Raw genomic sequence first — 13,155 nt, 5'->3', positions numbered from 1 at the left:
TCCATCAGTAATTCATATCTGCTGATGAATGTAAAGTGACCTCCATATCGGATATATTGATCATCGTTTCCCACGACAAGTCAGTTGTTCGTTTAAAAAGATAAACAGCGCCCCCGCCCACCACCTTAGCAGCAGCCCTGGAGAGACTGTTTAGCCCTTTGTAGTGGCCTACACACAAACACACACACAGTCCAAAAAAGACAATGAGTATATTAACAGACATTGTACGGAGTTAAATCAATGTCCCCGTGAAGGCGTTCTATGTTGATTCTTCTCATTCTTATTCTAAAAGGCCAACAGCTAACAGACACAAGGCTATAAGCTTCATCGCAAGGAACTGCTCATCCAGGCAGGCCACAGGATTTTTAGTTTTGTGTTCCAATAAGAGATTTTGTTCTTCATTTGGCAATACGATCACTCTTGCGACATGGCTCAATGATACTTCTTCTAAAAGTTGTCTTCGATGCTGGTATGATTCGCTATAATGAACAGAGACAAGCAATTCAAATGTATCTTGATAAATATTTCACACTCAGGCCATTTTTTCAGAAAGGCTTAGTCAGGTACGAAAACAAACAAAACAATAATTGCACACCTCCCCTAGGGTCACTCAAGACTTTTGTGATATTCAAGTTAGCCTTCCTAAAGGTGACCCAATGACATTTTTCAAAGGCCCTTGAAAGAACACTTCCATGCATTCCATAGTTACAGTATCGAAAAGTCTGTTCTTGGTCTCTAAACATCAACACTTGCTATACAAAGCAATGAGTAAAGTGAAGGAAAAGAGGATGGAAGTATGAGATTAGACATTATCTCCTGTAAGTAGCAACCAAATAAATGTGTTTAGGTCAGATCTGTAAGGAAAACAAAACAAAATAAATGTGTTTAGGTCAGATCTGTAAGGAAAACAAAACAAAATAAATGTGTTTAGGTCAGATCTGTAAGGAAAACAAAACAAAATAAATGTGTTTAGGTCAGATCTGTAAGAAAAACAAAACAAAATAAAATGCATGTCAAATTGGACATTTTGGCCCAACATAGCTAGAATTCTAATAGACGTCGCCCGTGAGCAGTGTTAAGTAATGTGTTTAGGTTACATGTAAAAGAAAAATATATATATACATATCTAGGCCTACAATTTGTGAATTGGTGCAGAATTCTGTTAGTATGTAAGCTTACACATGCTTCATATAAGAAACGGTGTGGTGACCAAGCCAAAATATTTGTATTTTTGAATTTTCTCTGAAAGTTCTGCTTCGGCTTAAATATCATGGGCCATGCTATGTATTCAGTTCATGTAGCCGCCTGGCAAAAATGCCAGGGCAGGCGTCCAAATCAATATGCTGAAGTTCAACCTATAGGCTAAACCTACTGGACAAGCTTAAGGCATTTAGAGGTTATTCTTTCCAGAAGAAAAAATGTTACTGCAGCCTTTGTGGTCTGTCCAAATAGCCCTGACCCAGAGATCATTGTTACGAATGTATTTAAAAATGAGCCCTTAGTGACTTTGGACTATGCAGTATACTGCATTGATTCTCCTTTGTCGTGGTGGCTTGCAGTCTAATCAGTAAAAGGTACTCTCTTAACTTTGTAGCAATCCATTTCAAATGTTAGCAGAGTTTATTTACCTGTGATTTGTCAAGAGGACTTTTTTAAGTATACCAACAATAAGTTGCAGTCAGATGAAATTTCCATAGCAAATGGTCGTGACGGATTTATTTCACAGACACCAGATCACCAAATCAAAGACGTTAGCCAGGCCTTTCACAAATCAAAGACGTTAGCCAGGCCTTTCAGGGTCTGAAAAACATGGAAACTCAAAAAGAAAATGGCCCATTTGGAAATTCAACACCAAACTGAAAATGACTCCATGCTTGCACTCCCGTCTATTGTACTGTATATGCCCTAAGTGAAACCAGCATAATGATCAACCTGAATAGCACTTCAACCCTTTCTTTGACTTGTTTTCACACAGTCTGGGGCAAGGCCAGTCTGTTCTGTGCAAGTACTGCTAACATTATTAGCCGGGGGGTCATAGACATTGTTAAATATTGGCTGAAATAAATCCCCCCCCCCCCATGTAAAAGCATGGCGTTTTAACGCTTAAATCATAGCACTGGAAATTCACAAATTAATCCCCCCCCCCCCCAGCTGTATTTAGTGTTTTATCAGAAGACCTTGCAGAAGATAAAGCCCAGGGTGATCTTCCCCAAAAATAAATAACCTCTGCTAACCTTGACTGAAGCAGACCTGGATACACCTTCAGGACTGAATCAGTCCTAGATACAAGGGGGGGGATCTTTACCGTATTGTCCGTTCAGTCAATACACACAGCAAATGACTGACGAGTAATGCGATAGAGACAATACTTCTCAGGTTTCCAGGGCTCGTTTTAAAAACCGTGGTGTCAGAATGGGATGATTAAGCTGAAGCCGTTTGAGGTAGACAGACAAAACTGTGTCAAAAGAGTAATAGGCCTTCACGCCGTCGAAAACAATCAATAAACCTCACAAACCAAAAGTGTCAAAGTAAGGAACCACCATCATCATCATCATCATCATCGGAGACTTTGCGTGCCCAGCTTGAGAGACTACCTGTGTGACTCCACCTGAGACTGGCACTGGGGGGGTGGGGGGTAGTGATCACTAGTGGTGGTTGGGAGGGAGGGAGGGAGTGGGGGTTGGGGGGTTAACTACATCATGGTGGATCATGGAGGCTTGAGAAGTGGAGTGGTGATGGAAGGGGGAGGCGAGGCTCGGAACTGACACACAACTCAACGGGGCCATTTAGCAGAAAGAAGCCAAAACCACCACACATCTCCAAAGTCCACAAGTCAACGAGCAGCGTGTCAACCTCAGTCATAATAACCAGAAACAATTGAGGGGTTAATTTACAAGGCGTTATCTTTTTAAATAAAGAGTATATGGCATCTGACCATTGTCTCTCAATATGTCCCCACCCCACCCCCAGCCCAACAATTGTGTTTATACTCCAAAAATCACAATTCCAGACCTCACGGTCCATTTTAACAGTCTCACATTGTTCTAGAGAATAGAGATTAAAAATATATACTATTGACTTCCAGTGTGTTTACCGCTTTGTTTGCCCCCCCACTGTTTTCAAGTTGGAAAAGATCTCCTATGTCACAATGCAAGTTCAGAGGTCTTCTCCACACACACACACACACACACACGCGCACACACACACACATATTTATATATATATATATATATTAGAGGAATTCTTAGCTGAGAAGTTAGGCAAAGTATTTATGTTCATTTGGACAGACTTCATTCAAACAATGAGGAATATCAAGCTCCAGTTCTCCAGTTTCCCTTTGAGGAGGACAACATCTGAGGGGGGTTAGGAAGCGCTACAACATCACATGACTACTCAAGAGCAAGGTAGCAAGGAACAGGAAGAGGAAATAGATCAAAGAAGGCCTGAACTTGTACAAGGCAGAGAGATGGGCAGACGATATGGCTCTCTGTGGCAATGTGCATTCCAGGGCCCTACTTCTGATAGTAAGAGAAAATGTACAGAGTTCAGGGGCGGGGGTTAGAGCAAGAGAGAAAAAGAGCATCAGCTAAAGGGGGCGCTAGTGAACAAGTTGTATCTAGGAGGGACTAGAGCTAAAAGCCATAGTGCAAGACTAGGTCGGAGATGGAGGGGGCGGGGCCTAGTAGAAAGGAGAAAGAGACTGTGTGTGCCGGGTTCATCGGTACACCAGGTGAGATATGGTGCCGGATTTGAAGTTGAGCTGATGGTTGGGCACGAAACTGTGCTGGGGGTTTTTCCGCGTGCACACGTCCTTGGCGTACAGGCCCATGCACGAGTCGCACGACACCTTCGAGCAGTTCACGCAGGTGTGCGACGCGCCGGGCTTGTTGCAGAAGCCGCACCGCGACCCGCCAGCCGCCGCCGCCGCGCTCAGCCGCGAATCGCTGATGTTGCCGCCCATCGGCAGCGGTGCCATCGCGACCGACTTGCTGGGAAACAGCTTGGTGGACATGAGGGGCTTCTCCGCCATCATCTGCGGGTGGGGGTGCGGGTGAGTGTGCGAGTGGGTCAGCGTGAGCGGGTGAGGGTGGAGGTGCGAGGGGTGCGAGTGGGTGTTGGAGTAGACGGACAGCTTCTCCTTCACGGGGATGTAGCCGTCCAGGGGGTTGCTGCGCGGGGATTTGGCGTGGTAGTCCTGCAGGCCGCAGCACGGGGACGGGTCGACGTCGTGACAGGCGGGGCAGAGGATCATGTCGCACCGCTGGCAGGAGGCCATGGTGGAGCAGCCCAGGCCACAGCCCTGACACTTCACGCTGCCGTGCGCCTTGAGCAGCCAGCCGTCCCTCGCCTCCCGAGGCTCTCTGGACGTTAGTCTAGAGGGGGTCTGCCTTCCTCCCATGCCAGACCCGCCCCTCTCGGTGTACAAGTCGATCTCGTCCAAAGACGACAAGTGGTAGGATGAGTACGCGTCGGCCGGAGGGGGCGATTGGATCGGGAAGAAATCGGCAACGGGGCTGTAGGAAGGCGGAGCCGCCACGGAGAACAGAGACGTGGTGCTGGGCCTGATGATCTCATCCTTCATGTCCTCCTCCGCGTCCACGAACAGCGGCTCCTTCCTCAGACTCAGCGAGGCCTTCAGAATAGGCTTGCTGACCGCCGCGTGCCAGTGGCCAGCGCCGTCCGTGACGTCCACGGACTTAGACGGCCGGCTGCCTCTCCTCAGGTGGTGCGGGTGAGGCCTCTCTATGTCCAGCGGCCGCACGGACAGCCGAGCCATGTCCGCCCCGAGGCTGTCCCGTCGACGGAGGGCCTCGGCGCAGCCGGCCGCGTCGTCCCTGCACCCTCTGCGGAGCTCCAGGGCCTCCAGCTCCGAGGCCGAGCCGCGCGCCAGGGCCACGACCTCCCCCAGGAGACGACACTCGGCCTGCGCCAGGAAGAGCTCAAACGCCAACTGGCGGAGGTGGTTGGCGCCGCCGGGGTGCTCCCGCAGATGGAACTGCGATTCGTGGTCACGGGAGTAGCCGATGGTGCGCAGAAGAGATCGAAGTTCAGCGTCCGAAATGGCAGACTGCAGATGGTAGACATATGGACCGGTGAAGGTCTAAAAGAGAAATGGATTAAAGATCAGTGTAAGCAAGATCACTTCAATATGTCTGACACATTAAAAGGTAAAAGCCACATCCAACCCCAAAACTGAACGGGCATACTATCTTGCAATATCAGACAATCTATAGAGCTGGATATTTAGACCTCACAACAAAACTAAGATATAGGACATATCTGATTGTTCTGAATGATCTGATCAGTACTGTATAACAAATCTGAAATGTACACATGTGATGTGTGCTATCAACATATCAAGGGACAGGCTATATATTTGCACTATTTGCACTTTGTGTACTGTAGTGAATCTCATGACACACATGTTTGTGCACAAATGCACTAAAAAGTCAAAACAAGACTTTATATTGAACTCAACTAGTGAAAACAACAGTTGATTGTCATTTGAAACAGGACTTATAGACATTCAAACAACCTGCCTGACAAGTTTAGGAAGGCTACTGTAAATCACTATCACTTTTATACAGTGTAATAGCATCGTTTTCGTAGTTGTACTCTTGGTCTTTTTTCCGTTGCTTTCATTTTCTTTTGTTTTTCAATTTCGCGCTTTATTTTTTATTCATTGATCTTTACTTTTTACTGATGATTTGATCCGTTTTTATTTAGCCTACTCCTTTGCTAAAACATTTTGCAACCTTGTTTTCGAAATGTGTTATTCAAATAAATAGTAAGGTAAATATGAGTGTGTGTTGAAATTACAGGAATTCGGTGCTTCTTTTGTTTGAATCACGACAATGACCGTGAATGAATCATCTTGAACAATGGTGATTGCATATCCTATGAGACTTCTCCAGCTGGTCTCACAATCACAATGCTGCTTTAACCAGAATATTAACAAAAAGAAAAAGCGCCCACATCCACTCGGAGCTGCAGGTGCAGGACAACAATGGCAGTAACGTTGAAATATCAAAAGAAGTGAAGTCCGCACACTGCATCCACTTAACTCGGTTTTATTTGTTAGAATGACGTTTCGGTCATGATGAGACCTTCATCAGAATGAAGCACAAAATGACAGAGCACCCTGTCATATTATATATATTATATACAAGTCAAACATCTCCTCCCACTAATGGGCGTGGGGGAGAGACAAATGATTTTGTTCACCTTAATAGTTGATTGCTCTCACCTGATTTGTCTCTCCCCCACGCCCATTAGTGGGAGGAGATGTTTGACTTGTGTATAATATATATAATATGACAGGGTGCTCTTGTCATTTTGTGCTTCATTCTGATGAAGGTCTCACGACCGAAACGTCATTCTAACAAATACAACTGAGTTAAGTGGATGCGGACTTCACTTCTTTTGATATTTTAACCAGAATATTATACATAAGTGTCATTTTGACTTACTGTATTATTATAACTCCCTGCTGTTTGCTATTTATTTATACCAACAATCTTTGAGGCCATTTACACCTGGCGTTAACATGCGTTTTCTGCAATCAGATTGCAATCAGATTGTGCTTGACCACATTAACCTGATTCCATTTACACCTGGCGTTAACATGCGTTTTCTGCCATCAGATTGCAATCTGATTGCAATCTGATTGCAGAAATGGTTGTCCTCTCAATCCGCATAAAGTTGCTGTATCCAGATTGAGAGGACACATTGCATTTACACTTGTGTTCAATCTGTACACAATGCATCCCTGACCACCAACCAGATTGCAATCCTTCTTCAATGCGTTTTGGGGGTGTTTACACCTGGCATTTCAAGTGATAAAACACAATCTGATTGCAATCTGATCACAGAAAATGCATGTTAGCGCCAGGTGTAAATGGCCTCTTTGATCATTTAAAACATGAAGCATCTTCCTGCTGGCATCATGTCTTGCTGTGAAAACCATCTCAGGTTTTGCAACAATATTGAACATAATGAGATGAGCAGTGTCATCACCAGCTTAGTGTGCAGACTGTGCACTATATATATATATAGAGAGAGCCAAAGTGAAACATCACTTCCTGCTTTCTCCCTGTACCAGCGCTGCGAAAAATATGAATGGCGGTGGACGGAGAATAAGGTGACTTTTTTTGATCCCGTTTGAATTGTGCCACGGGGTGCCAACGCTAATTTTGTCAATTTAAAACATAACTTTGCATGTCAAGAAAGTCACAGTTTGTCGTCAAACTGAAACGTAGGGGTTAGTTTAGTATAAAAACGACATAGCTCGTGGAAGCTCGTGGCGCGTCGCCGGTCTTCAGCTTTGCCGGTAGAGAAAGTGACGTCACTTAGGCGACAGTGCATGTAGTCTTTCTGATTTATAACTTCTAGTGCAACAGTTTGGCGACAACCTGCGACTTTCTTGACATGCAAAAGTTACGTTTTAAATTGACAAAACTAGCGTTGGCAGCCCGTGACAATTCAAACGGGATCAAAAAAGTAAGCTTATTCTCCGTCCACCACCATTCATATTTTTCGCAGCGCTGGTACAGGGAGAAAGCAGGAAGTGACGTTTCACTTTGGCTCTCTATACCCCCCCGGCCCCCCCTCCCAAGTTCTCAAGTGTTTTTGTACTAAATGGCAATGTCCTTTAAACTGTGTTCTTTCCATATCTTGTTTTGACCACAGTGTGGTCGCCAGACTCGCCACAGCACGATGCTTTTCAAAAGGCCACATTGACAACAGTCTGTCAGGATGAGACACATTTCTCTCTTGGACACCCACTCATTTAATAGTGATATTCTACAAATCTCGCACGTTTTTTTGTGGAGCAGTAAGCAATGAATAAAAGGCAGTAAAAAGTTGCATTACTATTACTACTGTCACAATTGGAACTTAAAGTCGACGTGAACCAGAACGGAATGCACTAGCGCGAGCGTCGGAGACTGAAAACGAATTGAGAGGCGGACCATATACGGTAGGGGTGGGAATCACCAGATGCCCACGATACGATACTGAAACGATACTTGAGTCACGATACGATAGTATTGCGATACTGCGATATTTTCGATATTGCGATATATCGATATTGCGATATATTGAATATTGCGATATTTCGATATATTGCGATTTCTTACTTTTTCAACTGCAAATGATGTCCCCAAAGGAAAACTTTGTCAACATCTGGTTTATATAAGAACAATTTTTCAGTCTGTACATCCGACTTCAACCATTTTATTGCAGCAACATTGTCAAGTAGACAGACCAACAACTTTCATAAAGTCATGTCATAGTTGCATGCACCTGACAAACTGAACTGTTTGTTACAGTCTACTTACAGTCCACCTTAACTGGATGTGTGTGTGGACTACTGTACTTATGTAGTTTTTGCAACTTCACTTCACTTACACAAAACATCTTGTGCAGCCCATTCAGTAACTGGGGAATTTGTAAATTACTGTTATGACAAAACTGTTACTGTTAAAACAAAATGAAAATATGCTACCGTTTTTTTACTGCTGGCCTTGGAACTAAAGTTTATAATAGCCCGGTGGCCTGGCATGGCCTGCAAAAAAAAAATTTTTTTTTTTTTTTTTTTTTGCAATATCGATACTTGGCGTCCAAATATCGATACAATATCGTCAGGCAAAATATCGCGATACTGTGGTGTATCGATTTTTCCCCCCACCCCTAATATACGGTGTCGATGATTTGATTTGACAATTCTGTCGACTGGCTTTGGCATTGGTCAATCATGGTGTGTTCCACCCCCAAATCGAGTGGGATTCAGCCTGTTGTCGTGCTACGCGAGTGGGATCCGCAGAGTACCAGGCAGCCAGCTGCTTCGTGCGGAGCGAGCGGACAATCCGATGCATGGGTGCTGCCCGCCCGCCAGGAATCTCCGAGGGGCGACCCCTGACTACCACGCTCTCATGCGCGCGCCTTTTACGCTATTTCTGTAAATACGCTATTCCTGGAATGCGTGTTTTAACGAGCCAGTTACATTTCTTTGCATTCGTAGAGATTATAGTTTTTGTTTTTTGTCCATGTTTCATACAATTGGCCAAGTTAGTAGTTAGTTTATGGGATAGGAATTCTGCCAGATGACAGGCACTAGGCGCCATTTTCTACTTCATTTGGAAGAGAAAATTATCCTGAAATGAAGATTTGATTGACAGCTGCATGATATGATTGGTTGAAATGGGGTAGAAATTTGATAGTACTAGGTGACGTCAGCAAACTGTAGATTGCTGTTATCAATGAAATCTTGAAAAATGAACTTTTGATGTGAAAAACTGTGAAAAACTAAATAAATTAGATTTTTGTGATTTTTTTTTGGCATACATTATTAAATAGGTGCACTGCATACCCAGGTATTTGAACTAAAAAAAAATAAAAGTCATTTTTGGGTTCAGCTCGACTTTAAGTATATATTTAATCTGAGCTGTGTCATCATCACATATACAAAATGCATTAAGATGTCACATGGGAGAACTGACCACTGGGTTCTTCATCTAGTAGATTGGATGGACTGCTGCAGCACAGTGATGTATGGCATTATATGGCTCAATATTTTTACAAGACAACTCGCATTGTATACTAAATCACATGGTTGCATACGCCACACTTCTGTGTATGTATGTAATATAGTTAAGCTGTATACCAATTCAATTTCTAATGTTATCTACCAAGTAAAGTACCATAAGGTTACTGGAAGACAGCCAGAAAGTTGAGATCATGTTCAAATAAACGGCTAAATTGATTAGGCTAACGGCGCAGACACACTGGAAATGGAACCGACGGAAGCAAGGCGAGGCGTCTAGAAGCGCAGACCGTTTCATGTCGGCGTCCTCGTTAACAGACTACTAACCGATCACAACGGCCGCGGTGCAGCTCGCGTCCTGCAGCGAGGGTTTCCACGTCGTCTGGTCCATTTTTTGACGCGAGCGGCCGCGTGCAGCCGGGTATGGAGACAGTACAAGTTGTGACCGGGGTGGAGCAAAACAGAGCGCTTCTGATGTGTAAAGAATCTGTACTTGTTAAATACACAATAAGCCCATACCACTGGTTAAAGACCACTGCCATGTTTTTCAAGAGGTCATTTTATACCTATTTACAATAGACGATACAGGCATTTGGAAATGCCAGTGATGCAAGGGGAAAATCTTGTTGGAAATTGACAGTGGACAGTCATAATCATAGAAATGATTGCCCAAAGTGAAATGTTGCTTTAAGTTAGAAATAATATGACAACCCTGAAAACATCAAACTAAACTCACCTTTATACATCTGAACTCCTTCTTCCAGGGGAAGAGCAAGAGGTTGGTGCAGATGGTCTCCAGGGTGTGGAAGGCCCTCTCCAGGCCCTTCAGGTGCCCTCCTCGCTGGCAGCGGAGAGAGTTCTCCACCACCTCGTAGAAACGAACCATGCGGAAGCGTTGCCCTGGATCTGGCTGGTAGGCCCCCAGCAGAGCTGTGGCCGTGGAGAGCAGGGCTTCACTGTCCTTGTGCCTTCCTTTCTCCCCGTGCGACACGGCTCCTATCCCCAGGCTTGCCCCTCCGTCCTCCAGACGCCTCTCCAGTGCCACCACATACCTCCGGAAGAGGTCTTCTTTTAACTTGGCGTCCATTATCGGCAGCAGACTCTCACGTCAGCCGTGTGACACCTTTCTCAGAGAGCCACACCCCTTTTAGCATGCCCCGCACCAGGACGCAGCATTCACGCAGCATTTTCTGTCGCCATCTTGCACACGACACACCGGCACAGACTCACTGTTTTGACGACTTTTGGGGGGGGAGGTAGGAGAGGTTTGAATCTTCGAGTGGAATCAGCAGCACATCCTCTTCTAAAATATCTAATTGGAGTAGCTAGGCTGCAGTCTGTAGGGACGCCTTCTTACAGGCATCTCTGGGTTGTTCGCTGGGTCGAAGCCTGCACTTGTCCTCCCAGGCAAGCAGGCGTACGTCATGCAGGATGATGTGAAGAGAGGCCGCTAACTCATGCTTTGTTGATTCAGAGTTGCACCTCGGCATCTATCCTTCATTCCAAAGTTTCACCCCAAATGTAGTGAGTTCAAGGTCACTCAGCAGCACATGAGGACATAGTCATGATGGTGTGACTCTCCTGAGTCGTCTCCAAGCTGTAATGACAGAGAGCGTGTGAAAATACAATTCTCTCCCTCTCTCTCTCTTACACACACATCAAGAGGATGTTAGGAGGCTCAGGCCACATGTCCTACTCATTCAGTGGTGTGCATCATTAAAATAAGGCATATGGCATCTCTATCACATTCACAAATAACAAATAAAAAAAAAGACTCATTTATAGGCTGGAAGTTGAGTACGTATATATATATATTTGAGAGAGTGTGCATGTGCGCTGAGTGGGATGATGTGAGCACGGATCGTGTAACGGTAACCGTTCGTTTGACTATAATACTACTATGACCGGTGTAACACACCGGCCTAAACTTGGTTTGACCGATGACTATCACTATATGTATGGCATAAACTGACATGCACATTTTATGGAAATGACCGGGCACATAAACAGAACCCTTGTTGAATATTCAGTCACATAAATAACATTTTGTCATCCGCTCGTTTGCGTCACTAACGTTACATACAGACAGTACAGTACGTGTAACGTTAAAGAGTTGCAACTGCCTGGAGCATTATAGATGGGATGGGCTGCAGCTGCACTGAGCTAACGTTAGCTAAAATCACGCACGCAAATTCAAGCACGATATCGCTGCTACCTGCATGCTCTACTGAACCAAAAAAAATCGGTCTGCAGCAGAGGGAGGAGGGTTCTGCTGTTCTGGCTTATATAGTTAGCTCACAAATTCACCTTACCAAGCATCCGCGCTAGCAAGCAGCATGCCCCTAGCTGCTACTGATTCAATTTGCCATAGCCGCCTGTGGTGGTGACGAGGAAAGCATTATGTGAATAGCTTGTATGCTTCATCAAGCTCGAAACAAACGCACGTCGCCCAATGCTGTCACTGGCACGGGCCCCCGACTGAGCGTATAGTTGTGAACAGCAGTGAACGCCCATTTCAGCGCAGCTGGCTGCTAGCTAACCTAGCAAGCTAACAGGTTTAGCCAGCGTTAGCCAGGCGGTCCACAAATCCACAATCTTCGGCGTTTTTGGTGTCGATAATCACAAATTATACTAACACTGTCGTAAGACCCTTGCGCCCGGCATGTTCTATGCTGCTTAATTTTAGAAAAACACGCCGTTTTGTAGATAGAAATGCCTGCAGGTTTTACCTGAAACACGGCTAGCTGTGGCTAGCTGCCTCCTCCGCTGCTGGAAATTCCCATCATCACATCGCGCATGCGGACAATTCTGACAGTTCATCAGCAGCATCAGGAGCCCACGTGCACCACCAGAGAAAGAGCTGGAGGAGGAAAGGATGGAGCGGTTGGAGGCACTGTCTGGAGGTGAGCACACCAAAACTCTTTCTTTTCTTAAACTATCTCACCTCCTTGGACCCGCTAAAGATTTCCTAGACCACGCAGCAACGAAGCTACAAGTAAGTTGCCTCTTGACAGTTTATATCTATCTGCCAGAGTTTGCCCACCTTTTAGTCTGATGATAACACTATAACAGCTTTGATCAGGACTTTATTATACCCACTTAACGTTACATCAAATAAGAAGAAAAAAAAAGACCAAGGGACTCATTTGATTGCACCGATTAGGGACGTAATAATAGTGCATGCACACTCACACACCCTTTGGCAGATTGCTAGCTGGCTAAGTCTTTATGATCTATGTTGATGAATGACATAGTTTGAAAAATACAGCATTTTCAATCAACTATACTTTTCTGGGAGATAACATAGATAGATAGATAGATAGATAGATAGATAGATAGATAGATAGATAGATATATAGACTTGTATTATTATTAGGCTATTATTGTTATTATTATTATTATTATTATTATTATTATTATTATTATTATTATTATATTTTATACATCACACCTTACAGTTGTGCATGATCTTATTTAGGTCAGGTATGATCAACAACTGTCAAATATTACGTAGGTCCTGCGAACCTAAACTCCGCCCTCGTTCTTTAAAAAAAAGCAGCAGAACCCCGGTGACGTGGTGACGGTAGGCTGGTGGGGCTCTGACACTCTCA

At 44.6% G+C, this 13,155-nt stretch overlaps 1 protein-coding gene across 1 annotated transcript; it reads right to left on the bottom strand.

Moving 5' to 3' along the window:
- Positions 1 to 3,265: 3,265 nt before the first annotated feature.
- Positions 3,266 to 10,910, bottom strand: spata2 (spermatogenesis associated 2). Its single transcript, XM_083642455.1, has 2 exons — positions 10,281 to 10,910; positions 3,266 to 5,101 (listed from the first exon to the last, which is right to left on the bottom strand). Exons 1-2 carry the CDS (start codon positions 10,629 to 10,631, stop codon positions 3,716 to 3,718), a joined length of 1,737 nt encoding a protein of 578 aa, XP_083498581.1. The 5' UTR covers positions 10,632 to 10,910; the 3' UTR covers positions 3,266 to 3,715.
- Positions 10,911 to 13,155: the final 2,245 nt, after the last annotated feature.

This window comes from Poromitra crassiceps (assembly GCF_964638095.1).
Source record: "Poromitra crassiceps genome assembly, chromosome: 8".
In the NCBI taxonomy this organism is placed as follows: domain Eukaryota; kingdom Metazoa; phylum Chordata; class Actinopteri; order Beryciformes; family Melamphaidae; genus Poromitra; species Poromitra crassiceps.
This window is presented reverse-complemented; position numbering and strand designations above follow the sequence as displayed.

What these genes read in the sequence shown, in the direction of transcription:
- spata2 (XM_083642455.1), bottom strand. Translation starts at nt 10,631, where the DNA reads ATGGACGCCAAGTTAAAAGAAGACCTCTTCCGGAGGTATGTGGTGGCA. An exon ending in AGGAGTTCAGATGTATAAAG is followed by an intron (nt 5,102 to 10,280) that starts GTGAGTTTAGTT and finishes TTTCTCTTTTAG; the next exon opens with ACCTTCACCGGTCCATATGT.